This window comes from Phoenix dactylifera, chromosome 3 (assembly GCF_009389715.1).
Source record: "Phoenix dactylifera cultivar Barhee BC4 chromosome 3, palm_55x_up_171113_PBpolish2nd_filt_p, whole genome shotgun sequence".
In the NCBI taxonomy this organism is placed as follows: domain Eukaryota; kingdom Viridiplantae; phylum Streptophyta; class Magnoliopsida; order Arecales; family Arecaceae; genus Phoenix; species Phoenix dactylifera.
In genome coordinates this window covers 11,891,424-11,919,295 of record NC_052394.1, presented here as the reverse complement: position 1 = coordinate 11,919,295, position 27,872 = coordinate 11,891,424, and the positions used below count along the sequence as shown (strand labels likewise).

The following is a 27,872-nucleotide window of genomic DNA, read 5'->3' as shown; positions in this document are numbered from 1 at the left end:
TGTCCAAATGATCTTCTTGGAGTGCCAGGAAACAATGAGGCAACCCAGTTTGCTGCACTGTTCGCATTCCGAAAAACATGTAAAGCCTGGAAATCGCTCGGCTCCTGAGCTAATCTCCGAATCTCACGGATGAGAGGATAACCATCTCCATATCTGTCCACTCTCCTTATCCACTCGATCACTACAGATGAGTCTCCCACAAGGCATATATGCTCAGCACGGAGTATCAACCTCGCAAAGGATATCTCCTTTTAGGCTGTCCGTAGCTCCGCACCGACTACAGTAAGTCCCGACGCGCGGCGTCCATCAACTGCTATCAAACTTCCGAGATGGTCTCTGATGACAAAACCAACTCCTTCTGATACCCCGTCTACCGACATATTACCATCGAAGTTTACTTTGAGATGACCAAAGGTGGGATACCCAAGAGACGGGTACAATATTTTTAATTTGTTTACTTTGCTGGAAATGTCACTAATTTTTAAGTTTGCCGGAGAGAGCCGAGCTCCGTCGAAATCACGCCACCTGTATAACACGTGTCAACTCCAACTAGCCCCGCATCTGACGTTACGCGGAAGCAATGGAATCAGGCGTTGCATCCGCCTCTGAGCGGCACGTAAAACGTCTACGGGCGCGATTGGAGTATCGAAGGCTCCCGAAAGGTGAGCTGGAACGGTGTGGCTATTCCAGAACCGGCTCGAAGCTTCTCAGTCATCACCAGCTGAAACCTCATAGGGACAGAGAGAACAAGAGAAGAAGAAAGAAGAAGAGGATAACGCGAGCGAGAGGGAGGGGGGGGGGAGCGGGGCGATGGCTGCGTACGGGTATTACTATAGATGGAAGAGCTTCAGCGAGGACGAGGACCGGCCGGAGAAGCCGCGGAGGTTCGGATTGACGGAGATGAGGAGCCCCGACTACAGCCTTATGGGCCACCACGCCCTTCAGGTTAATTTCCCTCCCCCACTCTCTCTCTCTCGATCTCATCTCTTTTCGCCGGTTGAATTAGTTATTCTCCAGCTCTCTTTTTTCTTTTTTGGGGAATAGGTCGGTGATCTCTTGATCTTAAAGCGATTCGATCTCTATTAGAAGATCTTCTTTTAATGCAACTCTTACCTCAGTTCCGTTTCAATTTTTCTTGGGAATGCAAGTCTAGAGTTCTTGGAATTTGAAATTTTCTCCGTTGAGTCAATCGTATTCTCTTGACTCTTGTTCTCATCCATTTCATTTACTTGGAAATTTTGACCGGATGGTAGGTTTCTTTGATGGGAATAACATCATATGGTACTCGAGTTTCCTTTGGACGAAGTATTGAGGTGGAGAAATCGAAAATTTTCTGAGTTTTTTCATTTATTATTTTTTTGATAGATTGCGTGATAATTTGATGCTAGTAGTCTAATCAGCCGTTAACATTGCTGAAAGATTCAATTAGAATCCCATGATGATGTATGATCTGAATGGGCTTTAAGTTGTCTTTCTATCTTATGAATTTTCTAGAATAAGAAACCTTCTTCCCCTGTTTGGTTCCTCGGGATTTGCATTTTTTAAGTCTTTGTAGATCTGAAGAAAAATCCGATGCAGTGATTGACCCTTTTGGGAAAATAGAACCTTGATAATTGTTGCTTTTGTACCAATATAGAATGAAAGCTTTAAAGTCTAGCAGGGGATTCAAATTAGTCAGAGTTTTTTCTATCAAATGTGTAGCAGGGCTGAGACATAGCACGCCTCTTGTCGCTCATTAAGAGATGAAAATGAACGTAATGATACATTAGCTGATATTTTTTGTTACATTAGTTAAAATCCAAAGAGCTCTATACTCGTTGGGGAATCATTTTTATGATTTTACTTGGAAGCCAAGTTCAGTTATAGGATTATCAATTATGAATGTTAACTATTTCGATCCAAGTAGGTGGCACCCATTGCTGCAGAAAAACCTGTAATCTGATGTTATATGAGATTTCATTTTATAGTTAACTTAATATCTTTATTTGCTTTGTGGGTTATGCGTGCGCAAATTTGTGATTATTTACTTGCGTTGCACATGTTCGTATTCTCGTGTGTATCTGCTTGCATGTGTAATGGATCGGTCGGGCAAAAACTTATGGTATCATTTGCTTTTAGTGAAGCTATTGTATAAAAATTGTTTCTTGTGGATAGTGATACTTTGTTATGCTCATATATACAACTTACCCTTTTAGGGTGCATATGTTGCATGTCTTCATTTGCAAAGGCTGTAATTGAGCTTTCATCCTTTTTAACTTCTTTATGATGGGTGTTGCTGGAAATTGGACCCGGGGGCGGCCGTCGGCTGAGGAGGAGGAGCTCCAGTGCTTCGGATGGGGAGCGGCGGTCGATTGGCGGGCGACGTCTTCCGGGAGACCTGCAAAAAGTCGGTGGCCGGGGTTTCCGGCGCCGGCCCTCCGATGCTTGTCAGAGGAGGCTAATATGTAGAAGGAGGGCGGAGATGTGTTTCCTCAGTTTTTTTGAGTCCCCCCTACAAGGTGGAGGGGTCCCCCTTTTATAGAGGGGTATTGTATTACCTGTGAAGTGACGGGGCAGATTGTTCTTTTTGTCATAATTGAACACGATCATGTGCATTAATGGTGTCGTGGGAGATTAAACTGGAGTCAGACCAGAGCCAGTGAGTCGTCGTGGTTGATCAGACGTGGTGGAGTGGTTCAACTGCCTGCCGTGGAGGCGCTGAGGTCCGTAGATGACATAAGCATTAATTGTTGAGTGAACCGGAGATCAGCAGTGGCCATACGCTTTAATGGTTGAGTGAACCAGAGATCAGCAGAGACTATACGCATTAATTGTTGAGTGAACCGGAGATCAGCAGAGGCCATGCGCATTAATTGTAGGCGGCGAAATAGGGTATGGCTCTGACCGAATTACGGAGGGACGTGACGACAGTAGGCGAATGGAGAGATCGGGTTTTAAAAGTTGGGCTCCCGAAGGAGATTTGGTTGTGATCGGCTGTTCTGGTGGGGCGTCTTGGGAACAGGCGTATGGTCGGGCGCCTTCTGGTCGGGCGCCGAGCCGGGCTAGTTGCCTCTAGGCCGGGCGCCTTCGGGTTAAGTGATCGCTGATCGAGCGCCTTCTGGTCGGGCGCCTTCTGGTCGGATGCCGAGCTGGGCTAGTTGCCTCTAGCCCGGGCGCCTTCGGGTGAAGTGTTCGCTGATCGAGCGCCTTCTGGTCGGGCGCCTTCTGGTCGGGTGCCAAACCGGACTAGTTACCCCTAGCCCGGGCGCCTTCGGGTTAAGTGTTCACTAATCGAGCGCCTTCTAATCGTTCCGGGGTAACATAGTTTTTTCCCTAACACTACCCTCCGACTTCCTACTTCGAGCCACTTGCGAGCTCGGGTGTGGGAAGTAGTGATTTAACGACGCTCTGTGTCATTTAATGCTGTATTGGTGGGGGCTAGGGAATTTTGAATTTTTACGGCGCTCCGCATGTTTCTAGGTGTCATTAATAGGAGAAGGTGGGACGACGCCTTTTCGCCATCTGAAACGTCCTCGTGTCGTGGGCTCATGATGAGGCTCCACGATCCGATGGGACGCCGCCTTGATTCGATATTCAAAGCGTCGATCTGAATGGGATACGCCGCTTTGAACTTCAGGAGCCGACGCGTGGCATAATCAGAACGGGAGGCGGGATTCTGTCCCACCGATCCGGACCATCGGAGAGGCCTATATAAACCCCTGATCCGGTTTCAGGGTTTCTATCTGGTTGCCATAGCCTAGTGTTTTTCCAGCACTCCCTTGTTCTCTTTTCCGGCGGCCTCCCGAAGCGGTTACTCAGGCTTCCCTGCCGCTCGTCGTCATCATCGGCGAGGTCTTAGTAGGTGCCTTCCCCCCCTTTTCTGTCTGCTCGGAGAGTTCTTGTTTTTGGTTTTTTGGATTCCTCCCTCTTTTTGATTATTTCTTTAGGATGGGTCGTGGTCCGGATGAATTCGGATCCATTATGAGTGAGGGGGAGATGGGGATGGCTGAGGAGTGGTTTTTTCCTCAGCGAGGGTTCCGTCTGGAACCTGCGAGGCCTGGTGACAGGATAACGAGGCCTCCGCCGGGTCAGATCGGAGTGTACTTGGAAACGCTCTGGGCCGGCCTGCGGTTTCCCCTCCACGAATTCGTGAACGAGCTGCTGGTGACATATCAGCTTGTCCCAGCGCAGCTCGCTCCGAATGCGTGGAGGACGATAATCGGTTTCTTATTCCTGTGCCTTTTGCACGGGATACCGTCCTCTGTCAATGTCTTCTGGTGGTGCTTCTTATCATGGAATGCCGTACCGGTCCGGCCGTGGACCGGTACCGGAACGGATAAAAAATCGGTATTCTCGGTTTTTTATCCGAACCGGCCGGTTCGGAGCCCGTACCGGCCGGTACCGGCCTCGTACCGGTGCGAACCGGCCGGTTCGCACCGGTACGATTTTTTTTTTAGAACCACAGCGCCGAGCGCTGTGGTTTTTGAAACCACCGCGTACCGGCCGGTACGGGACCGGTACCAGTCGGTACGTACCGGACCGGACCGGTACCGTACCGGTCCGGCCGGACACCGGTATGCCGACCGGTACCGGTACGGCAGACCTTGCTTCTTATTGAAGTCCAACCCGGAGGACGGGGAATGGCTGTACATTGCTCTTCGGAGCGGTCGGTCATTTTTCCGGGGTGCTCCGACCTCCATTCATGGGTGGAAGGAGAAGTTCCGAGCGGACATGGGGGTTCGACCCCAGATGGGGGCAGGCTCGACTTAAGACTGCCAACAGACTCCCAAAGTTGTCCGGGTCCGAGCAGAAGATCCTCGACGCTCTCTATGGCCTCGAGGAGAGCATTCTTCTGAACGGCCTAATAAGCAAGGACGCTTTGGTCAACGTGGGCCTGAGCTTGGCGCACCCTCAGGGTAAGGGTGGTGGTGCTCTCTTTCCCTCTTACGTTTCTTTTGCTTGTCTATTTTCTGTCGTTCTGACCTAATCCTTCTCCTATCTGCAGACGTCGCGAAGATGGTGACAAAAGACACTGCCCTTTACGCGCGCTTCCGAAAGAGGGCGGCAGAAATCAGCGGGACCTCGCCCAAGCCGAAGAAAAACGCTAGACTCTCTGGCCCCGAGTCAAGTGCGGCCCAGGTCGGGCCTTCCAGGCGTGCGGCCCAGGTCGGGCCTTCCAGGCCTGCGGCCCAAGAGGTCCCGGGCACTGATCATAGGGGTTCGGGATCTACGGGGCATCGGCTATGTTGGCCTGCCCGGTCCCCATTTCTCAGCGCCCTAGTCAACATCCCGTCGAGCAGAGGCGCTCGGCTCCCGAGCAGCGGCGCTCGGATCCTGAGTCAGGGAGCAGCCAGGGTGCTTTGAGGCCGCCCCCGAACCCGCCGAGTCCAGCGGGGCCGAGCCTTCCATGTCTTCCAGAGGCCGATCCTCAGCCGGAGAGGAGGCCTTACCTCCCCTCGTGGGAGGTTTTTGAGGGCGACTCGGCCCTTGACGATCCTGCCGTGGCGCAGCAAGTTTTCACGTCGCGCTACTCCCAGCCGACCAGGCCAAGATCCGGTCGCAGAGCTACAACAGCTTCATAGACGAGGTCTACTACTCCGCAGTCCGGGTAAGTTCGCCTTTGAATTTTTGTTTCCGTCTTTTAATTTTTTAGTCGTTACTCATTTCTTCTCTTTGCTAACAGGGTCTCCACGAGATCGATACTTTGATGCACATTTCATCAGACTATCAGGATTGGGGCCGGCGATACCAACGCGGGCAGGAGGAGGCCGAGAAGAAACTTCGCCAGGCCGAGGTGAGGCTTGGCGAGGTTGAGCTCTTGCGGGAGGAGCTGCTCGCAAGAGTTGAGGCCGTCGAGGGCGAGCTCCGGTTGCGGACTGAGGAGCTCGAGGAGGAGAAGGGTGCGCATGCGTTGGCCAGGTCGGAGCTGCGCGCCGCCGAGTCGCATCTGAGCAAGGCCCAGTAGGCGCTTGCTGCGTGCGAGCAGGAGGCCGAGGGCGCGAAGCTCAGGGCTGCGTGGAGAGGGCCCAGGAGGAGGCTCGACACGCGGCTCAGCGCGGGGTCGAACTCTTCCGAGAATCGGAAGAGTTTCGCGATCTAATGGAGGAGGAAGCTGTGAACGGGCTCGCCCGCGGCTTCAAGGACTTCGGTAATCAACTAAAGCGGCTCTGTTCCGGGTTTGACCTTAGTCTGCTCCAGCCTAGGGCAGGAGTCGAAGGGCTCGAGGCGCCTGAAGACCCGGCTGGGGTCGAAGCTCAGGCGGCCGAGGAGGGTGAGGTACCCGCCGAGGGTGATCCAGAAGGAGCTTCCGATCCCGCCCTTTGAACTGTCGATGTCGCTCAGGCCGAGACTTCCACTGCGCCCGCCTCCTAGGTTTTTGTTTACCCCCTTTTTGTTTTTGTTTTTCTGTGTAAGCAAGGTCGGCTCTTTAAAGTGTATGGCCGAACCTCGATCTTGTACTTAGCCTTCGGGCTTTTATTAATGAAAATTTCTTTTTCTAAACTTGTGCTTGTTCTGAATTTATTCTAAGTCTGCGTCTATCTGTCTTTTCCTTTTAATCAGTTAGACGAGTCCCCTTCGACAAGTTTCTCGGACTCGGCCGAGCCCCGTTCGCGCCTATTAAGCATAGGCCAATAAGGAATGTTCCAGTGTTTTTGAGCCTGGCTTTGAGTCTTGCCGAGCCCTTGAGCTCGAAGTCTCTGGGCTCGGCTTCTCCGGATGTAGGTTTGCGGAAATTTTAGAGTAGGCCCCTGATGGGACCGTGAATCAGAATTCTGGTATCGTTAAGGCTTTCGTGGTGACTAACCCCAAATTCGGCTGGCATACCAATTAGTAGAACCGAAACATAACGACTCGGCATTACTGGGCTTGGCTAAAATGTCTAGGCTTTAGGTCGTCGCCGCAAGCAGGCATCAGCCTAGACCGACATCTAAAGTCGGCCGAGTCCATTCAGGGATCTGCTTAGATCAACCTGTAGACTAGCGGTGAAAGCATGCCTGAGGTCGGAAGACCTCGGCTTATGGTTGGCTCAAATGAGCATTTCGATCCTGGTCGGAGGAGCTTCCGAGCTCAGTCGGGACCTTGTCGATCATTAGTGTAAGCAAATAAATGTAATAACTTAGGTGCTGGTCAAGGAGTACCTTTCGCACCATTGGGAGTCTGCTCTGCGGTCAGCCGACTCCATGTGGAGGTAGCCGATTCCGCCCTATAGTCAGCTCTTAAAGGCGCTTTGGCCTGGAGATGATGCTTACGCGAGTAATGTCATCCGTGGGAGAACGAGGCGGAGCTTTGGTCGGAGTTTTGCGTCGTAGCCGCTCCGTCCTCATCCCTTGGCTTGTGTTCGGCTCGGTAGGGTACCCGACCTTGGCTTTGAAGATCCTGAGCTCGGCTGAGATTTTGTCGACTGTCCTGGTGCATAAGGTAAATGCAATAATGTAGGTGCTAGGTGGGAAGTACCTTTCGCACCATTGGAGCCGAGCACTTTAGGCCGGGATAGCTGATTCCGCTCTGCGATCGGCTTCAAGAGGCATTCTTTGGTCTGTAACCTGCTTCCGCAGGTGATGTCCTCTGCAGGTTGGAGGGCCCACGAAGGTCCTAGCTCGTGTTTCCGCGGTCGGGGAAAATTGCTGCCGACACGTGGAATCCTGGCTTTTGCTGAGGGACGATTGAGGTCGAAGGTGCTTGGGCTTGTTGTTGACCCGGTGACGCTTCCCGAGGTCGAGGGAGATTGACTCTACTGTCGACTCGTGGCATCCCGAACTTCGTCGAGGAGTCGTGCGCAAGGTCGAGGGGTCTGGGAACGCACTGTCGATCTGCGACGCTTTCCGAGGTCGAGGGAGTTTGGGACTCTACTATCGACTCACGGGGCATTCCGAACTTTGTCGAGGGATCGTGCACAAGGTCGAGGGGTCTGGGAACGCACTGTCGACCTGCGATGCTTTCCGAGGTCGAGGGAGTTTGGAACTCTACTATCGACTCACGGGGCATCCCGAACTTTGTCGAGGGATCGTGCGCAAGGTCGAGGGGTCTGGGAACGCACTGTCGACCTGCGACGCTTTCCGAGGTTGAGGGAGTTTGGGACTCTACTATCGACTCACGGGGCATCCCGAACTTTGTCGAGGGATCGTGCGCAAGGTCGAGGGGTCTGGGAACGCACTGTCGACCTGCGACGCTTTCTGAGGTCGAGGAAGTTTGAGACTCTACTATCGACTCACGGGGCATCCCGAGCTTTGTCGAGGGATCGTGCGCAAGGTCTAGGGGTTTAGGAACGTACTGTCGACCTGCGACGCTTTCCGAGGTCGAGGGAGTTTGGGACTTTACTATCGACTCACGGGGCATCCCGAGCTTTGTCGAGGTATTTGAGGGAGATCGAGACCGAGCTCGATAGTAGCGTAGCGAGGTGCTTCAAGTTTGACTGGAGCATTTGAGCTTGTTGAGCAGTTGAGTGTCCGAGCTTCGTCGAGCATCCGAACTTTGTCGGGCATCCGAGCTCGGTCTGGGATCCGGGCATCCGAGCTTGGTCGGGATTTTCTGGGATTTGAGTGTCCCAGTATCAGGAGCATAAAATAATTAATGGAGAATCGTAAACAAATCATCATAAATGGAGGGAGAATTGCATTCTTGTTTGTCGACGACCCCCAGAGGGTTCATTGGTAGTACATCCGAAGGTTCTCGGAGTTCCAGCTTCGAGGGATAGAAATCCCCTCAAGAGTCTCCAACTTGTAAGCTCCGGGCCGCTGGACTCGCGCGACTCGGTAGGGTCCTTCCCAGTTTGGAGCTAGTTTTTCCTGTTCGATGGGCTGAGAAGCCTCGGCCTTCCTGAGGACGAGATCTTCTACCTTGAAGAGCTTGGCTTTTACTCTAGAATTGTAGTACTGCGCTGTTTTCCATTGGTACCTCGCCATACGAACCCAAGCTGCCTCCCTGGTTTCCTCAATGAGGTCCAGATTTTCTCCGAGTTGGGACGAGTTGGAGGCTACATTGTAGTGTTTAACCCTTGGCGAGGGGAGCCCAATTTCCAGAGGAATGATAGCTTCTGTTCCATATGCTAGGTTAAAGGGGGTCTCGCCGGTGGAGAGCCGAAACGTTGTTCTGTAGGCCTAAAGGACATTGTAAAGGACTTCAACCCATTGCCCCTTGGATCGATCCAGCCTGGCTTTGAGTCCTTGAAGAATGGTGCGGTTCGTCACCTCGGTTTCTCCGTTTGTCTGAGGATGTGCAACCGAGGTGAAGCGGTGGTCGATGCCGAGCTCGGAGCAAAACTCTCTGAAACGGACGTTGTCAAACTGACGACCGTTATCAGATATAAGGATGCGGGGGAGCCCAAATCTACAGATGATCGACTTCTAGACAAAGTTCCGCATTTTTTGCTCGGTGATCCGGGCCACCGGTTCGGCTTCGACCCACTTAGTAAAGTAGTCGATGGAGACGATCAGAAATTTTCTCTGCCCGGTTGCTAGGGGGAATGGTCCCAGGATGTCGATGCCTCACTGGGCGAACGGCCAAGGTGCGCTGATCGAGGTTAGCGGGGCCGAAGGTCGGCGCTGAATGTTGGCATTTCGCTGGCATCGGTCGCATCTTTGGACAAAGTCCGTTGCATCCTTCTGGAGTGTGGGCCAAAAGTATCCTTGGCGCAAGATTTTATGGGCCAGTGCTCGGCCTCCCAAATGGTTTCCGCATATCCCTTCATGAACCTCTTGCATAGCATAGTCAGCTTCTGACGGGCGGAGGCACCTGAGGAGAGGAGAGGTGAAAGACTTTCGGTAGAACTTGCCTTCATACAGTATGAACCGGGAAGCTTGGCGCCTGATCCGGCGAGCTTCGAGCTCGTCATTGGGGAGGACTTCATTTTGTAGATAGTTGACGAGCTCATCTATCCAGCTAGACTCGGTGTCTATGCACATGGCTGGCTCAGGTTCTTCTGTGCTGGGTGTTCGGAGATATTCGAGCACCGTCGCTTTGGGGAGCTCGCTCATGCGGGAGGTCGCCAATTTCGACAGCTGGTCGGCCCTGAGATTCTCCGTTCTGGGGATGTGGTGAATGTTGAAGGTGCTTATGGTAGAGGTGAGGTCTCGCACCTTTTGGAGGTAATTCTTCATCAACGGCTCTTTTGCTTCAAAATCCTCCAGAACCTAGCTCACGACCAGTTATGAATCACTGAAGACCTTCAAGTCTTCTACCCCCAACTCCTTTGCCAACTTGAGCCCGGCAATAAGCGTCTCGTTTTCTGCCTCATTGTTTGAGGCTGGGAATTCGAGACGTAGAGCGTGCTCGGCGATAACTCCATCCGGGCTGGTGAGGATAAGACCTGCTCCGCTACCCCCCGAGGTCGAGGAGCCGTCCACATATAGGACCCATGGCTGCCCCGGGGTCTCTTTTGTTGGCATGAGTGGGTGCTCGGGGTCGTCCGGCAAAGTGCACTCCACGACAAAATCAGCAAGCGCCTGAGCCTTGATTGCCGGCCTCAGATGGTAGTTGAGATCGAACTCCCCGAGCTCGACTGGCCACTTGGCGATTCTCCCGGCACGGTCCGACCGTTGTAGAATCTGCTTCATTGGTTGGTCGGTCAAGATAGCCACTGTGTGGGCTTGAAAGTAGGGTCGGAGCCTCCGAGCTGAGATAATCAGGGCGAAAATTATTTTCTCCAGTTTAGAATATCGGGTCTCAGCATCTTTGAGGATCCGGCTGGTATAGTAGACAGGCTTTTGAAGCTTATCCTCCTCTCGGGCTAAGACTGAGCTTACTGCGACCGGGGAAACAGCTAAGTACAGGTAGAGGAGCTCGCCCTGCTGGGGTTTGGTGAGCAGCGGCGGAGAGGCGAGGAGGCACCTAAGCTCTTCAAAAGCTTGTTGGCACTCCTCCGACCAAAAGAAGTCTTTCGGTCTCTTGAGGATCTTGAATAATGGGAGGCACCGCTCGGCCGACCTGGAGACGAATCTTCCCAGAGCCGCTATCCGCCCGGTGAGCCGCTGTACCTCCTTGACTGTCTTTGGTGGCACCATCTCCTGTAGTACCCGGATTTTCTCGGAATTTGCTTCAACTCCACGCTGGGTCACTATGAAGCCTAGAAATTTGTCCGAGGTGACTCCGAACGCACACTTTGCCGGGTTGAGCTTTATTTGGTACTTCCTGAGCTTGGAGAATCTTTCATTGAGGTTAACCACATGGTGCTTGGCTGTCCTGCTTTTTACCAGCATGTCGTTCACATAGACCTCCATGTTTCGGCCTATTTGGTCCTTAAAGATCTGGCTGACCAGTCTTTGAGATGTGGCTCCTGCATTCTTCAACCCGAACGGCATCACCTTGTAGCAATAAGTGCCCTTGTCGGTGATGAAGGCTGTCTTCTCCTCGTCTTCTGGCGCCATTCGGATTTGATTATATCCCGAGAAGGCGTCCATGAAGGTTAGCAGTTGATGTCCCGAGGTGGAATCCATGAGCTGGTCGATGCTGGGGAGGGGGAAGCTATCCTTCGGGCAGGCTTTGTTCAGGTCGGTGTAGTCCACGCACATACGCCACTTCCCATTGGCTTTCTTCACGAGGACCACATTGACGAGCCAGTCCGGATAGGAGACCTCCCGGATGAAGCCGGCCTCGAGGAGTCTGTCTACTTCCTCGGTTGCTGCTTGTTGTCGTTCCGGGGTGGAGCCCCGCTTCTTTTGCCTCACGGGTCTGCTGGTTGGCTTCACCTGGAGCCAGTGGACCATGACCTCGGGGTCGATTCCAGGCATGTCGGCGGGCGACCAGGCGAAGATGTCCTTGTTGGCCCGGAGGAATCCGATCAGCTGGTCCTTTTCGAGCGAACTCAGGCCGAAGCCGACCTGCACGGTTAGCTCTGGGCAATTTTCCTGTAAAGGAACCTGAGTAAGAAGCTCACCAGGCTCTACCTGCTTCTTCCAAGGATGATCCCGCACTTCCAAGGTTTCGATGGGCAGCGTGCGGTCCATTGCTTGAGTTGGCACCTCGGCCGGTAGCTCCTGTCGGCCTGATGCTCCGGTCGGCCGCTTCGCTTTGTAGGCTGCCATGTAGCATTGCTTGGCTATCAACTGGTTCCCACGAACTTCACCTACTTCTTGGTCGGTGGGAAATCACACGAGCAAGTGGTAGGTCGAGACAACGGCTTGAAGGGCATTCTGCCCTGGTCGTCCGAGAATGGCGTTGTAGACCGAGGGCAGGCGGACCACAAGGAAGTCCATCATTACGGTGCTTTCTCGGGGGACGAGCCCGATCGTGACCAAGAGGCTAACTTCGCCGTCTATCGGAACCGAATCCCCGGTGAATCCGACCAACGGAGCATTCAGTCTCCGAAGCTGGTTTTCTGTCATCCCCATCTTTTGGTAGGCATCATCATACAAAATGTTTGCCGAGCTTCCATTATCAACCAGGACGCGTTTTACATCAAACTTATTTACAATCATGGAAATTACTACCGCGTCGTCATGGGGGATTTCGACCCCTTTCAAGTCCTCATCCGAGAACGAGATGGATTCAGAAGTGCGCAGGCGCTTCGGGGAGTCCCTCTCCTCGGCTGATCCTCCGACCGAGGTTCCTCCGATGGTGTTGATGGTGCCTGCGATAGGTTTATTGGCATTTGAATTTCCGGGCTGCTCGGCATTTTCTGCTGGCCTCCTTTCCTCGCGCCGGTTTTGTACAAACCGGTTCAGTACTCCGCGACGGATGAGTGTCTCGATCTCGTCCCGTAGCTGGAAGCAATCCTCTGTGTTGTGGCCGTAGTCTCGGTGGAAGCAGCAATACTTCCTAGGATTGCGGTAGGCTCCGGGATCTCTTATCGGTGGTGGAGGCCGGAAATAATTCCGGCCCTCGATCTCCATGAGGATCTCCGTCCGGGGAGCGTTGAGGGGAGTGTAGTTTTCATACCTCCCCGGCGGAACTCGTGGTCGTGTTGGAGACCTCGATCGGGGTGGGCTCCTTAACCGTGGCAAAATTTTGTTTCGGCGGGAAGATGGGCTTCGCTGACGGCCGCGCTCCTCGCGGCGCTTCTTCTGCTTCTTTGAAGCCAACTCGGTCGCACCCCGCCTGGAGGAGATGGCCTCCTCGGCTTTTGCATACTTCCGAGCTCGGGCCAGCATTTCGGTGAAGCCAGCAGGAAAACTCTTCTCGATGGAGAAGAGGAATCTGTAGGAGCGAGCTCCAGTCTTCAGCGCCGACATGGCTATCGACTGGTCGAGCTTGCGAACTTTCCAGGTTGCAGTGGTGAAGCGGTCGAGGTACTTCCTAAGAGATTCACCCTCCCGCTGTTTGACGTCCAGAAGGGAGTCTGACGTTCGCGCCGGCTGGCAGCGAAGTTAGTGGCGAACTGCCTGCCGAGCTGTTCAAAGGAGGAGATTGTGCCCGAGTTTAGCCCCGAAAATCAAAGTCGGGCAGTTCCTCTGAGAGTTGCTGGGAAGGCCTTGTAGAGCACAGCCTCCGAAGACTTTTGCAACGCCATAAGGGCTCGATAGCTCTCCAGATGATCGAGGGGGTCGGTGGTCCCGTTGTAAGGCTCTACTTGGGGCATCTTGAATCTGGGCGGAATCGGCTTATCCTCGATCTGGCGGGAGAAGGGGGACTTCGTCGTAAATTCGAAGTCACCCTCACGCCTTGCCCTTCTGCCATGGAGCGCCTCAATCTGGCGCTCAAGATTCTCGACCTTTCTGTCGAGTTTCCTAACCTGGGAAATTGCCACAGTAGTCTGCTCCGGTTCACGGCGGTCCGGGGCTGACTCAGCTTTCGAAAACTGTAGCCTCCTGTCTGTGCTCCTCCCCGGCAATTCTCTTCGGGGAGACGCTCGTTCTTCATTGTTAGCCCTGGAGGAGCCGTGAAGATTCTGGCCCTGGGGAATTGGGCCATTTGGAGGAAGCATTGGCTGGACCTGGGCCTGCGGAGGTAGCGTTGGCGGGGCTTCCTCACGCTGCAGGCTTTGGACGGCGGCGGCTAGTGCCTGGACCTGCCGCACCAGGACGTGGAACTGTTCCGGCTGGACTTGAGAAGTTGGATCAGCTGGGGGTGGTGAATTCCGAACAGAGTGTCCGGGACTTTGTGGGAGACGCCGAGAAGCATTGGAGGCTCCTTTACTTCTCAACTTCATGGCTACGACTCGGGCCCTTCCCCTAGCGCCAACTGTTGCTGGAAATTGGACCCGGGGGCGGCCGTCGGCTGAGGAGGAGGAGCTCCGGCGCTTCGGATGGGGAGCGGCGGTCGGTTGGCGGGCGACGTCCTCCGGAAGACCTGCAAAAAGCCGTTGGCCGGGGTTTCCGGCGCCGGCCCTCCGATGCTTAAATCAGAGGAGGCTAATATGTAGGAGGGAGGAGATGTGTTTCCTCAGTTTTTTTGAGTCCCCCCTACAAGGTGGAGGGGTCCTCCTTTTATAGAGGGGTATTGTATTACCTGTGAAGTGACAGGGCAGATTGTTCTTTTTGTCATAATTGAACACGATCATGTGCATTAATGGTGTCGTGGGAGATTAAACTGGAGTCAGACCGGAGCCAGTGAGTCGTCGTGGTTGATCAGACGTGGTGGAATGGTTCAACTGCCTGCCGTGGATGCGCTGAGGTCCGTAGATAACATGAGCATTAATTGTTGAGTGAACCGGAGATCAGCAGTGGCCATACGCTTTAATGGTTAAGTGAACCAGAGATCAGCAGAGACTATACGCATTAATTGTTGAGTGAACCGGAGATCAGCAGAGGCCATGCGCATTAATTGTAGGCGGCGAAATAGGGTATGGCCCTGACCGAATTACGGAGGGACGTGACGACAGTAAGCGAATGGAGAGATCGGGTTTTAAAAGTTGGGCTCCCGAAGGAGATTTGGTTGTGATCGGCTGCTCTGGTGTGTCTTGGGAACAGGCGTCTGATCGGGCGCCTTCTGGTCGGGCGCCGAGCCGGGCTAGTTGCCTCTAGGCCGGGCGCCTTCGGGTTAAGTGTTTGCTGATCGAGCGCCTTCTGGTCGGGCGCCTTCTGGTCGGATGCCGAGCCGGGCTAGTTGCCTCTAGCCCGGGTGCCTTCGGGTGAAGTGTTCATTGATTGAGCGCCTTCTGGTCGGACGCCTTCTGGTCGGGTGCCGAACCGGGCTAGTTGCCTCTAGCCCGGGCGCCTTCGGGTTAAGTGTTCACTAATCGAGCGCCTTCTAATCGTTCCGGGGTAACCTAGTTTTTCCCCTAACAATGGGCATAAGAATTTGTCTAAAGAATATCAGTTTGCTAGTTTTTCCCAACATCATTTTTATCTGTACGGTAATTCTGTTGTACCACAGGAGTTACAGAATATTCTGCCCATTGTGTATGTATAGGGTGTGGTCTGTATCATGCACTGACACCAATTGGAGGAAATTTGGTCAAGCTTTAGCATTTCTTTCTTAGTTTCTTCATTTATTAATTATTATATAAGCTGGCTTGTTATGAAATTTGAAATTAGTGAACATAGAACTAAATCCTCTTGATACTGCCTGCAGGATGTATTAGAGTCGATGGGTCAGTTTGTTGATGGCTTAAAGTTCTCAGGAGGCGCGCACAGTTTAATGCCAGAGGCCTTCATCAAAGAAATAACCAACTTGGCACATAGGCACAATGTATACGTCAGTACAGGTGATTGGGCAGAACATCTACTTCGTAAAGGGCCTTCTTCTTTCAAACAATATGTTGAGGTCTGAAAAAAGTTGAATTTAGTTTATATGCTTCTATTCTTACATGGACAGTCCGATGAAATGCCTCACCTTAATTTGATGCTTGACAGGAATGCAAAAACTTGGGGTTTGATACAATTGAGTTAAATGCTGGATCACTTAAACTTCCTGAAGAAGCTCTTTTGAGATTTATTCGCCTCATTAAGAGTAGTGGCCTTAAAGCAAAGCCTCAATTTGCAGTTAAGTTTGACAGGTCTGAAATCCCAGTGGCTGGTGATAGAGCATTTGGAGCTTATGTAGCTCCAGTGCATCACAGTTCAGGTAATCATTGCCCCCTTCCTTTTGTCCGTGGGACGCTTGTTACTTTTTTAAGCTTTTTAGTTGTAATTATAATGCATGTATGCATGTGTATGATGCCAATACTTGCACGAATTTAAACTATCCGATGTGCTATTGGCAATGTTTTGTACACAAAATACAAAGGGTGTCTCTATGTTGTAAAGGGAAGAAAATGACAGGATGAGAAACTCACCATTACATAACTTGGCCCCAAATATTCTTGCAATAGTTAACTAGAGCAATATTATGATTCCTTGAAATGATTCTTCTATTTGTTAATGCTTTACCATTATTATGTGGTCGGGACTACTTGCAAGTTGCAAGATCCCATCATGGCTACAAAAGAACCATCCTGGTCTTTAATCATGTAGCATTGGAAGTTTTGTGCAAGAAAAAATATTGCATTTGAATTCTAGATAATTGATAGAAAAGAGGAGGGGTCTCTTTTTGGATGGCAAAGGGTTTATTTCATTCACGTCTTAAATAATAAGAAAAAACAGAAAGGAAAATCAAATAGATGAAAAACTTCTGTTCCTTTCCGTATGCATATAATTTCAAACTTATTTCACTATAAATATTTGTTTCTGTTGCTTCACAAAGACACTATTAGTACGCATTTAGACTGCAGAATGTAAATTGTTACTCTTTTATTCCTTGATATATAAGGAAAAGCTATTATGCTCAGCTTGTTTGCATTATTCTTTCCATATGGAAAAGGCAAAAAAAATCCCATAAAAAATGATAAATAACGTTGAGTGCAATGTTAGTCAAGGATTGCTTCTGTGTAGTGACTAGCATTATATATACAGCAGTAGAATGTGGCCTTAATATATATGTTTAGAGCACCTGGTTAGAACGATGTATATAGATATGAATAATCGAGGTTTTAATATTTTGTGTCATGTCTCTTGGGTAGTGTTTCTAATTTAGAAAGTTTCAACGGTTTCAATAATTTCAATCCAAGTTCTGGTTTTAAAAAGTCAAAAAAGAAAATAAAAGAAAAAGATAAAATAACTAGGGAATGGGAGCATTGTGTATGCTCTATGAGGGCACAAATCAAGGCAAGTTATTTCACATCATTTTATTGTGTTTTAAGCGATCTAGAATCATAATTTCTATAGTATTTCTGCTCCTCTTCCTTTTCCTTTCGAGATGGGATGGGAAGGAGAACAATCAACAGCTGGGTTGGATTGATGCGCAAGCCTACCACTGGTGTTTGAGCAGAGAAAGGTGGATGGTAGTGGGTTCCATTGCCTTGTCCTTCAAAGAACTTTCGCTATTGGATGCTGCCTTTTCGTGAAAGGGAATGGTAGCTACAGTATTATGTTAAGAACTATGAAATAAAACTATAAAACAGCAAATGCGGATCATTGATTAGCGAAGTGCCTGTTCTTAGGATTAGAATTTAGTATTTATATATCTTTCTATTAGCTGTTGTCCATCTCTAGCATTAGCACTTGACATTACTGGTTACTATCACCTCTTCCACTTTAGATATCACTCCATTTGTCTTGTGTGGCAGCACATGGTAACTTGATTGGCCTACATGTTTCGTAGTCTATCCTTTAACTATCTTTCAGTCTTCTTTAAGTCCGACCATGTGGCATCATCTTAGCCATCCTTGATGGAAATATGATGTAAGTAGTCTTATCCACATGTTAGTGGCCTCTGCACTCTTTTTGCTAATTCGGTCCTAAATACTCAAATTTTTCTTTACTGAAATTAGAGCCTCTTACTACTAAAGTCCCGACACCGCCACGTGGCCGCTCTCTAATTGGCCTTTGGGCCTCCACTACAGGTTAGGATGTGGTATAAACAAGTATCGATAGTTTGAGGCTGAAATTATGCCATGTTGAAGCTTAACGCATAAAATATGTTATACTAATATTATTAATCTATTGATTAATCTATTGAGTAAATACCAATTACTTAATCAAGTACAAACCAACAGGTATACAAGAATATAAATTTAATTACAGAATTTGCTATCCAGAATAGTAAAAGCTCCACAGGCACATGCATCTTTAGTTGAACATAGTGAAATGTTGCTTATAACTTAAAGACACATCAAGATTGCATCTTATCCACCATAATAATAAGGCTTCGATGAAAATGACATAAATTAGATCATTAGAGCCTTAATAAAATATGTAGTTGAATTATAGTGATGAATTTTAGAAAATATTAGACATATTTAGTGGTTAAACAGAAAAAGGTTAAAAACAACAGCTTTGGATGTTTTTGGCTGAAACTAGTCGACATCAACTGAAACCAGCTCAAATTGACTGAAACAAACCAAAATCAGCTGCAATAGACGAAGCTGATTGAACCCAAAAATTTCAGCCAGTTTCAGATTGTTTTCGGCTGAAACTTTAAACCTTGCGTACAATATAATACTATAATGGACAAGATATTATCTTTCAAATACTAAATTTAGAGTAATATGTTAAAGTGTTAGCCTAATATACGCAAAGTTATGAAATTGTCTGAAACCAATCAAAATCAGCTGAAATAGACAAAACAGACTGAAACTGAAAATTTTTGTCAGCTTCAAATTGTTTTCAGCTAAAACTTTAAATCTTGCATACAATATCATGTTATCTTTGACGAGATACTATGCAAGTTACTATGTTTTAAATACTAAATTAAGGGTTCTATGTTAAGAGTGTTAGCCTAAGATACACAAAGTTTGTGACTCCCACCTTGACTCCTGCTATGACTCTCACATGTACTACATTTAGAGTACATGATTAGAATAATAAATATACATATGTATCTAGCATGCAGCATAGTTTTCCGCAAGTGCGGAAGTATTTTATTAATAGTATTGGTATGTTCACCAACACCTGTTGCCATCATTGTATACACCAAGACACAGCTAAGCAATGGTGAGACAGAAGCAAAAGTAAAGACGAACAACCGAGTGACCCACAACAATGGAACAAGTAGGAGGACTCAAAACAAACATACTGGCACCTTAAAGAGAAGAACCAACCCACATTGGATGGACCATGTGAGAGAAGGAAGCATGTCGCTTTCGCCGTAGTGCAACAGCATGCATGTTGAACTACTAGGTTGGAGGGGTGGGAGGCAAAGTAGGAGCGTTGAAAAGGAAGACACTGAGGTATACCGGAAGATATTGGAAAAAATTCTAGCTAACATGGTGGTGCTGCTCATTCATATGCCAAGGCATCTTAAAAATCAATCACCTAGCAGAAGGCACAAGGTGGATAGAGGAGGCCTTCTCCACCATCATGCCTTAACTAGATGCCTTAGGCTCAGATCCCCTCCAGTGCCGCCTTGGCGTGTGCGATGACTCGGTGATGTTGACCACCTCCGGGATCAATAGGTTGGTCACCCCCTTGGTTTGATGGCAGTCAACAGTGTCTGGAGGTCATAGGAGATTGTTACTAGTTGGTTGGGGAGTTGGTGGCTTGGTCTAGGAGGGCTGTATTCTTGGTAAAAGACATGGCTTGGTCAAGGAGGGTGAGTTAGTTTTCCCTTTTCCAAAGTGGTCGGATTCTGGGCACCCCTCCACTGCCTTACCCTTGTTGGAGAACAACTACATTAGCATTGCGTCATCAGCATTGCTAGAGGCATTTTGCTTTGCTTGCAGATTTTGGGCTATCCTTCGGCAACTACTCGAGATTGGGGCCATAAGCCCATGATGAAGGGGCCAACTTCCTATATGGACTCCGCTCCAATTTGATGTGTATTAGGAGAGATGGCGGGAAAACAAAATCGATCTATAGAAAACTTCAGTTATGGTTGTTGACATATACAAACCTGCTGTTCGATGGTATGGCATTAAGCAACCCGGGCTTTGCCCTAAGTTACCCACTGAAGAGGCAATGAAGTCGCCTAACCCAGTCAGGACGAGTCAAGTTTGAGGAAGACTTTAGTGTTCTTCCTCCTTGTCAGTGTCTTAGCACATCGCAACCGCACTATTCTTGCCACTAGCCATGGATTGTAGGCTAGCGCCATTGATTTTGTTTACACAAATGTAACACCCACTAAGGGTAGTTGTTTACTTGCCTTTGCTTGCAATTGGTCCTTCAGCAAGATGTTCTCTAGGGGTAGTCCAGCTGGTCGTGGGCAATTCAACCACAAGCAAAGCACTGGTCCTGCGCTCTCATATACAAATTGTTGCCACATCCTATATCCAGCAGCCCGGCTGTTATCCTAGGCATGAACAAACTTGTGAGATTTAATTGCATAGAGATTCCGCTCATAGTTCGCATTGGTAAGCTATTCAATCACTATGATCTTGGTGCAAAAGTCCACCTGTAGAGGATGCTGGCTGTTGAATTGATGTTCATTGTTGTCATCTTATCCCAATATTGCCAAGGTAGGTGTGGCAGCTTCATCCATACAATGTTGGACTTGATGGTAACCTGGCATCCGCAGTGGGGACAAGGTTCAGTTGTCGGGTCTGTAATGCAAGAACCTGGCTGGGAACCATCCAAGGTCCCATGGTCCACACCTTGAGCATATCATGTTCGCTACCAATTCGGAATCCTAGGATGTACTCCAGCACCTCTAAGAGCTGGGACTCGTTCCAAATTTCACTTCATGCTGACTTCATGCATTGCACATGCTGATGAAGGCCAGCGACCTAAAAATTTTCTAATTCTACCCTCTCTGGGCCAACTTGGACTTTTCATGATCCTATTGTATTGCCAGGTTTAGGTGAGCACTAGCTGACCATTGGCCACTGGGATGTCTTCTTAATAGTTCGCAAGAGTTGTGATTGTGGGTTCCTCCTTAGGACAAAGTATACCCAGCTTAAGAGTCTTTATAGAGATGACTGCAAAAAGAAGATTTGAAAATAAGTCTATAGGAGCATGGCATAGTGATAATTCAAATGTCAAAGATTAAGACTATTAGAAACCAATAAGTATCTAGAGGGATGGCAAGGGAGGAAAGAAGTATGAAACACCCACTCCTTCCCCTAATATAGAAACACTAAAATAACAAAGGCAGGTATGGGATTAGGAAAATGGAGGCGTAGTTGGACTGTGTGCGCTAAAGATAATAAAAAATAAAGAGAGTAAGGAGAGAGAAATAAACTTGGATAGCCTACTCTAGTGAAGGGATGCTTATGATGAAGAACGACTCCTGGGATATCCTTCCTCTCACAATATCATAGCTCCATCATAACTTCTTGTCACTCAAAATTCCAAAGTGGAATGGTTTGCTATATGAGTGATTGGTTCATCCTAAAGGGGAGGGAGAGAGATATTTATGGAGGGTGTCTTGAGGAGAGGATAGGGCTATCCGATTGATGCAAGCAAGCCTGCACGAATGTATGGGATTCACGGAAACAAACCTAAAGATGAGATAACTGATGGCTTTAAGTGAACTCTTCGAGGATCTTTGGCTTTGCATCTTGAACCCCTCTAGGGAGCACTTGAAGCTGCTGGACTTGCACTGATCACTTCTCACGGGATTGCAATCTCACACCATGGCAAGTGGTGGATCATTCCAAGCAAGGAATAAAAAATTCGAAAACTTTAATGATGATATCAAAAAAGTGCAACTAGGACCTATTTATAGGTAGGATCATCAAAAGTCAATAAGACCTTAATTCTCATAGGGTTCAAATTTTCTAAGAAAAATAAAAAGATAAATATCAAATAATAGTAAAAAAACATTACTAATGTATACTAGACTTCTAACTTATCTAACATGAGTTTCTAGAAGAAAAAACATAGAAATTTAGAAAAAAATAAAAGAAAAATTATCCTCCAAATTATGGCTGCGGAATGGTATTTCAATAATTTTCTACAAGTCCGTCGGCATTAACACACCTTCAATAAATCATTCATAACTTTCTCATCTGACTTCCTTCTTAGGTGATTTTAGATGTGTTGGAAAACTAACTTGATATAAAATGTTATAGAAGTAGTCGATATAAAAATATTAATTGTGTTGATGTTGGTGAAGATTCTTTTCGAACTGATTTGTGTTGGACTGCTTTTCTTGATGCGGCTGGATATGAAATTCAAAATTTAAGCTTATTAAATACTTAAGTGCCACTCTTTGAAGGAGTGCTTATCAATCATCTGGTCTTCCACGGTGGGTCCCATTCTACCAGCAGATTGTGGCATGAAATTTAAGTAATTAACATTTCAGCGTGTTTAATGTATCTTTCGATATAATCATGTGATCTTTTTGAGCTTCAACAGTTCTCCATCATATTGATTGCTCTGAGAGACCTCTTTCTAGGAATCTGAATTCTTTATTTCAGACATCTGGCAAACATTTGGACTCCTCAGCGGTGTTCAAATTTGAAAACCTGGCTCAGATAGGTTGAGGTTAGGTGAGAGGACACTAGGATTGCAGCTCTCTGCTGTTCAAACAATTTGACAACAAAACCTTGCCGCCAAAACCTTGCCGCCGAGACACTTGGATGGCCAAAGGCTACTATTTAAGTAACCATAGTCTCTTGCATGGTTCCGAGCTATTGTCAAATGAAATCTAAATTTGACGGCAAGGTCTCACCATCTATAGAATAAGAGGATAAAATCCAACCGTTAGACCAAATGATCAAGAAGACAATGCAAATTTTGAATTTTGGGTTCTAATGGCAATGTTTGCTGCCATAAGGCTCAAACAACGGAGTCCTACTATTGAAGTGTTGAAGGTCTAAAGTTCATGATGGCATGAGTGGTATTGAAATGCATGATTTTGATACTTTTGAGCCTTGGAAGTACAAAAGCTTGAGGTTTGGGGCATCATAAAGATGGATACCTCCAAAGTTTGCATAAGTTGCCAAAAGTGGAGTGTCTATACTCGATATTATTGAAGATGATATGTATGGTAAAGCCTGCCGGGAGATGTTTGACATGAACCAATGTGACAAGTTGGGTCTCCCAATGCTGCCGGGGTCTATCTCATGTTACATCGGCCCAAGATTGTGAGCCAGCACTGTCAAAACCCTTTGCTCGAGGTGTGGGGTCAAGTTAGGTCGGATTGGAGATATATTCAAAACCGAACCGATTTACACTGGTTTCCTAAAACTGAAACCAAAACCAAACTGATCATCTAAAAAAAATCACTTGAAACTGACTCAAGAAATTCAGTTTGGTTCGGTTTGGCTGAGCTAAGCCTAAACATAAAAATTCTATTTTATATATAAGAGAAAATATAAAAACATAAAAAATTGAAATATGCATGCACACACATGTAGGTCGGGTCAGCTTGATATATGTATAATATATATATATATATATATATATATATATTATACATATAGGTTGGATCGGGAATCAGTTTTTTGAAGACTTAAACTAAAACTAAACTGAATTTTTTCAGTCCAAGACTTTCTCAAATTGATGACAGATCAAATTTGGAAAAAAAAACGATATAAACTGCACCGAAGAGACCGGTTCAGGTTAGCTTTGCAGTTCAGCTGGTTTGTTGCACACCCCTAGCTCGAGGAACTTGTACTGGAGGCAGGGACAATCCTTAACCTTTCACTGCAGGTTTGTTAGTGGCTTCTGGGTTATTGCCTACTTCCTTTCTTGCTTGCATTCTATCAACAAGCAACATATTCAGACCACAATCTTTCTGCTTGACACCTAATAAAGGAGGTGTCATATTAAAATTCTTTACATGGATTTAGGCTGGCTCATATCATATTGTGTTAGTTGTGGGGCTTAGGATCAGGTATCTTAGTCTTTAGGATCTCGTCTTGCAGGTATAACTAGTTCTTAAATTGTTATAACTTGTAAGCCCCTCCCCTGCCTCTCCTTCGTCTTTCATAAATTTAATCTGTTTATTACTTTATAAGTTACATGTGATTACCACAGTTCTTCTCTACCCATTCAACTTATTTATTTTTGTCAAAATTTCTTTGAATAATTAAAGGGACAGTTTGGTATTGCTTTTATTTTCTATTTTGGTTTTCAAAAACCCAATAAGAAAATGAACCAGGATGAACTGCATTTAGTGATGAAACACTTTTGCTTTTTTAAATTGCTCATAAAATCTTCAGAGCTTTTGGAAGCAAAGATTATTGTTATAAAAAAAGAGTGAAAAGAGAAGCAAGGAATAGTAGAAGTTTGGTGCAAATGCTGTCTTTCAGATCAATCTCCCTTTGGTTCTTCACTATTTTTCTGAGAAACAAAAATACAAACAGCAACAATGCCAAACAGGCCCCAAATAACTCCCAGTTTCTTGCATGATGTTGTATACCATAGTTGTATTTTATCCATTTCTAACACTTCATTGTTTTCATTTTCAAGGTTGTCTCAACTTTGTTCATCTAAATTGAATAATACTATGCAGGCATCCTCTCAAACCTCAACATCTATGAGTTTATTACTGCAAATAAGTTTCTCATTTTTTGTAAGTGTTTTGAGGTTTTCATTTTTAACTTTAAAAGCTCTCTAAAAGGGATACAAAATCAAACAGCTCTATTTCCCTGAATTATTCATTGAAGATGCCAGTAACATTGAATTTGTCATGGAACCTCATACTCCTGTGACCTATCCTTTTAAGGCTCCCTGCAACATTGCTAAAGGCATCTAGTGACTACTAACATTACTCGGATATGGTGTACAAATCTTGCTATTCCAGTAAGAACATCCTCTCTGTCATAGAGTTCAACTGAAGTAATGTCTGACTACCAAGGAAGTGGGACTTGTACCTCACAAGGTGGTAAAAGGTGGTTGGCTGACTCCCAGGACAGGAAGCAAGTAATGATGATCATAAGTGGATATGCGAGCTTCCATCAACAAAAGTAATCCAGCATTGTAGCAGTTTGGCCACTCAATACATACTGCAAACCTTGTGAACTAGCATCATAAGTTCCTGCAATAGCACACTCATGTTTGGTTCTGAAATTTGTCGATCTTCTCTGTTACGATGATTGTAAAGAATTATCAGAATGCCAGGGTCAATATTCACCTTTCCTGAATTACTTCAGACTGTTGGAGTTGAGAACTCGAGATTATATCTACCTTAATATTTCTTGTGGGAACGCAACAATCAAATATTTACTTTGTGACTTAGGAAAGGGTGCTGATAGTATAGGTTCTGGGCCAAATAGTTTTTCTTCTCTTCAAAATCTAAACCTACTAAATTTTAAATCAAAATAATAGACCTATGTCTAACTAAAAAGAAAAATAAGGAACTGTGCTTGTGTGTGTTTCATTATATAGTACAGAACTCAAGGGTTTTATTTGTTGCATGGGAAGGTAGCAGATCAAAACCTAGAAATGATGCAATCCATATGCACAAGCTTAAACCAGCAATAACTGTTATCGTGGTGCAGAAATTGTTGAAGATATAGATTTGCTAATCAGAAGGGCTGAGAGATGCTTGGAAGCTGGGGCTGATATGGTCATGATAGATGCTGATGACTTGTGCAAGTATGCTGATGCTATGAGGACAGATGTAATTGCAAAGATCGTAGGTCGTTTGGGACTGGAGAAAACCATGTTTGAATCTTCCAATTCAAGGACCTCAGAGTGGTTCATCAAACGATATGGACCAAAGGTACAGAACTTTTCCTCCTTTCCCTTTTTTGTTCTTTTTCTTTTATGAAGTTCACATCATTTTTCAGATACTTCAACCATACCAGTGAATTTAAGGTCCAGCTTTTCTGATAAAAGCGTTATGCACTCTACAGGTGAATCTATTTGTAGACCACTCTGATGTGATGAATCTGGAATGCCTCAGAGGCCATAGTTTGGGTAAAGACAACAAATCAGTTCTTGGCGCTTCATATTTCCTGATGTAATCTTTTTTCTTTATTCTATATGTGCTGCTTGTGCTGTGTCGTCGTGCTATACTTTAGACATGGTCTGAAGGTTCTGACATGTTTGTGGTTAGTTCGGCAATGTTTGTAACCTGACCCCAGCATTGATGCTCATTTCTTTAATCACTTCTGAAGGTCCTGAAATGTATGTTTCGGGCTCCTATTGGTACCTTTATGTCATCTTTGTAGCACTCTGCGTACATTTATTTCATTGGCTTGGTTAAAATGGAGGGACTTGAGGAAGCATTGATGCCACAATGAAGAGACTGTGAGATGGTTTACTCGGTTTGATGGCCCAGACATTTTCTTAGTTCTCCCGCTGATTGATTGCTTTAGGCTTTGACTCCTGCTCGTTACAGAATATCAATGGATAGGGTACTCTAAGATGGATCAGAAACTCAATTATTAAATTTATGATATGTCATCTGAAGTGAGGACGATGGTTATATAGTTTTCGGTTATGTGAGACTGAGGTAATCTACTATAGTTGATCTATGCTCACTATATTGCCAATACATATGTATCTTATATTTTATTGATGCATATCTTAGATTGAGGTTATATTCTAATGCATGGCACATGCCCAACTAATATATATTGAACTTCTTCAGTATGCTGCTGTGTTCCCAACAGTTTGTAGATACATTTATTATTTTGTTGATATATACCCTATACTTTTTCGGTACACTCTAACTTAAGGTAAGTAATAGAAAGTCACCATTGTTGTTTTGTTAATATATACTATATGTTCAGGCAATGCATATCTATAAGTCTTTTTAATACCTTATCTAGTGCTAATTTAACTGTGTACCTATGGACTATCATACCATCCTGTACCATCGAGTATGGCGTATTATACAATAATGGATATGAAATTTAAGTTGGGGTCGGGATAGGTTCTATATCATTCCATACTGAGGTGTAGCATTCTATATTAAACTGTACGAGGTATGTTAAGTTGTATACCAACCCATAGCGAGATATACCAATCTATATCGAGATGAACCAAGATACTGAAAAAAGAAGTTAGGGAGCTGTTTTGATATAAGGTGCATATTATTGAGATGAAATAAGATAATGAAAAGAAAAAAAAAGTTAGAGAACTGATTTGATACAGAGTGCATATTGTATCATACTAATTGTACCGTATCAAATCAATAAAGTATCGGTACAGCATCTAATACTGCAATTGCAGATTTTATATGTATCTTTTTAACATCTTTAGTGATGAATTCAATATATTGCTCATGGTATCATCCTTGATGCGATAAGGATGGTGATGTTGGGTGGTAGAGGCTGTAGCGGTGAGATAAAGATCTCGAGTTCTGAACAGATTTGAGATCTTGAGGTATGGTAGGAAGTAAAGAAGGACGACAAAAAGAGGGGATGCCGATGAAGAGCTGAAATAATAGGTTATGACTAGTCTACAATTGGAAGCACACTAATTAAAGAAGAAAGAGAATGGGAGTAAATTAACGGATTATGAGATGGGAGGTACGCTAATTGTTTCAGTCGGAGGTAGGCTAATTCGTCAAGGCACCCTTCCCAAATGATGTAATCTGGCGACTGCACTAGAGGATTGTTCTTTTTTTTTTTTTTCCTTTTTTTTCTTTTTTGCCCAGAGGCCACGGAGCCAAAAACAAGAACATGATGACCGCAGTCGGATGCATGCAGTACTTTTCTCTTCCAACTGCTCAATTTTTTAGTAGCTTAGCCTTTAGGTCTTTCAATTGTTCAAATCTATGAAGTAAAAAATTTCCATTTCAGTTCTTAATATGCTCTTGATAGATTCGAAATGGACTGCTTGATTTTCGACATAGTTGCTGAATCTCGAAATATGTCATGTATGGTATGCGAGCCTGAAAAGGAAACTCAGTTTTTTCTTCTTTTGGTATGAAGGATGGATATATTATTTTTTAGAAAACTTAGTTTTCATTTCTTAGAGAGCCTAAACTATTTTTGAATGATTATTCGGCCATATGATATCCTCTAAATACTGAACTTTTTCCTACCCTGCATGGATTCCAACATTTACAAGGACTTGTAAGAAGCTAATCTCATGAAAGTTACATGATCCTTTGGCTTCCAATCTGAATAGCAAGTCTTTCTCAGCTCTAGTTCTATTTTTTGCCATCACGTTACCCATATTGTAACAATATGAAAGCGAAAG

At 46.3% G+C, this 27,872-nt stretch overlaps 1 protein-coding gene across 1 annotated transcript; it reads left to right on the top strand.

Moving 5' to 3' along the window:
• The first annotated feature begins 638 nt into the window (after positions 1 to 638).
• LOC103724328 (protein HEAT-STRESS-ASSOCIATED 32) lies at positions 639 to 25,932 on the top strand. The gene is made up of 5 exons (XM_008815552.4): positions 639 to 945; positions 15,427 to 15,618; positions 15,708 to 15,918; positions 25,217 to 25,440; positions 25,574 to 25,932. Exons 1-5 carry the CDS (start codon positions 811 to 813, stop codon positions 25,682 to 25,684), a joined length of 873 nt encoding a protein of 290 aa, XP_008813774.1. The 5' UTR covers positions 639 to 810; the 3' UTR covers positions 25,685 to 25,932.
• Positions 25,933 to 27,872: the final 1,940 nt, after the last annotated feature.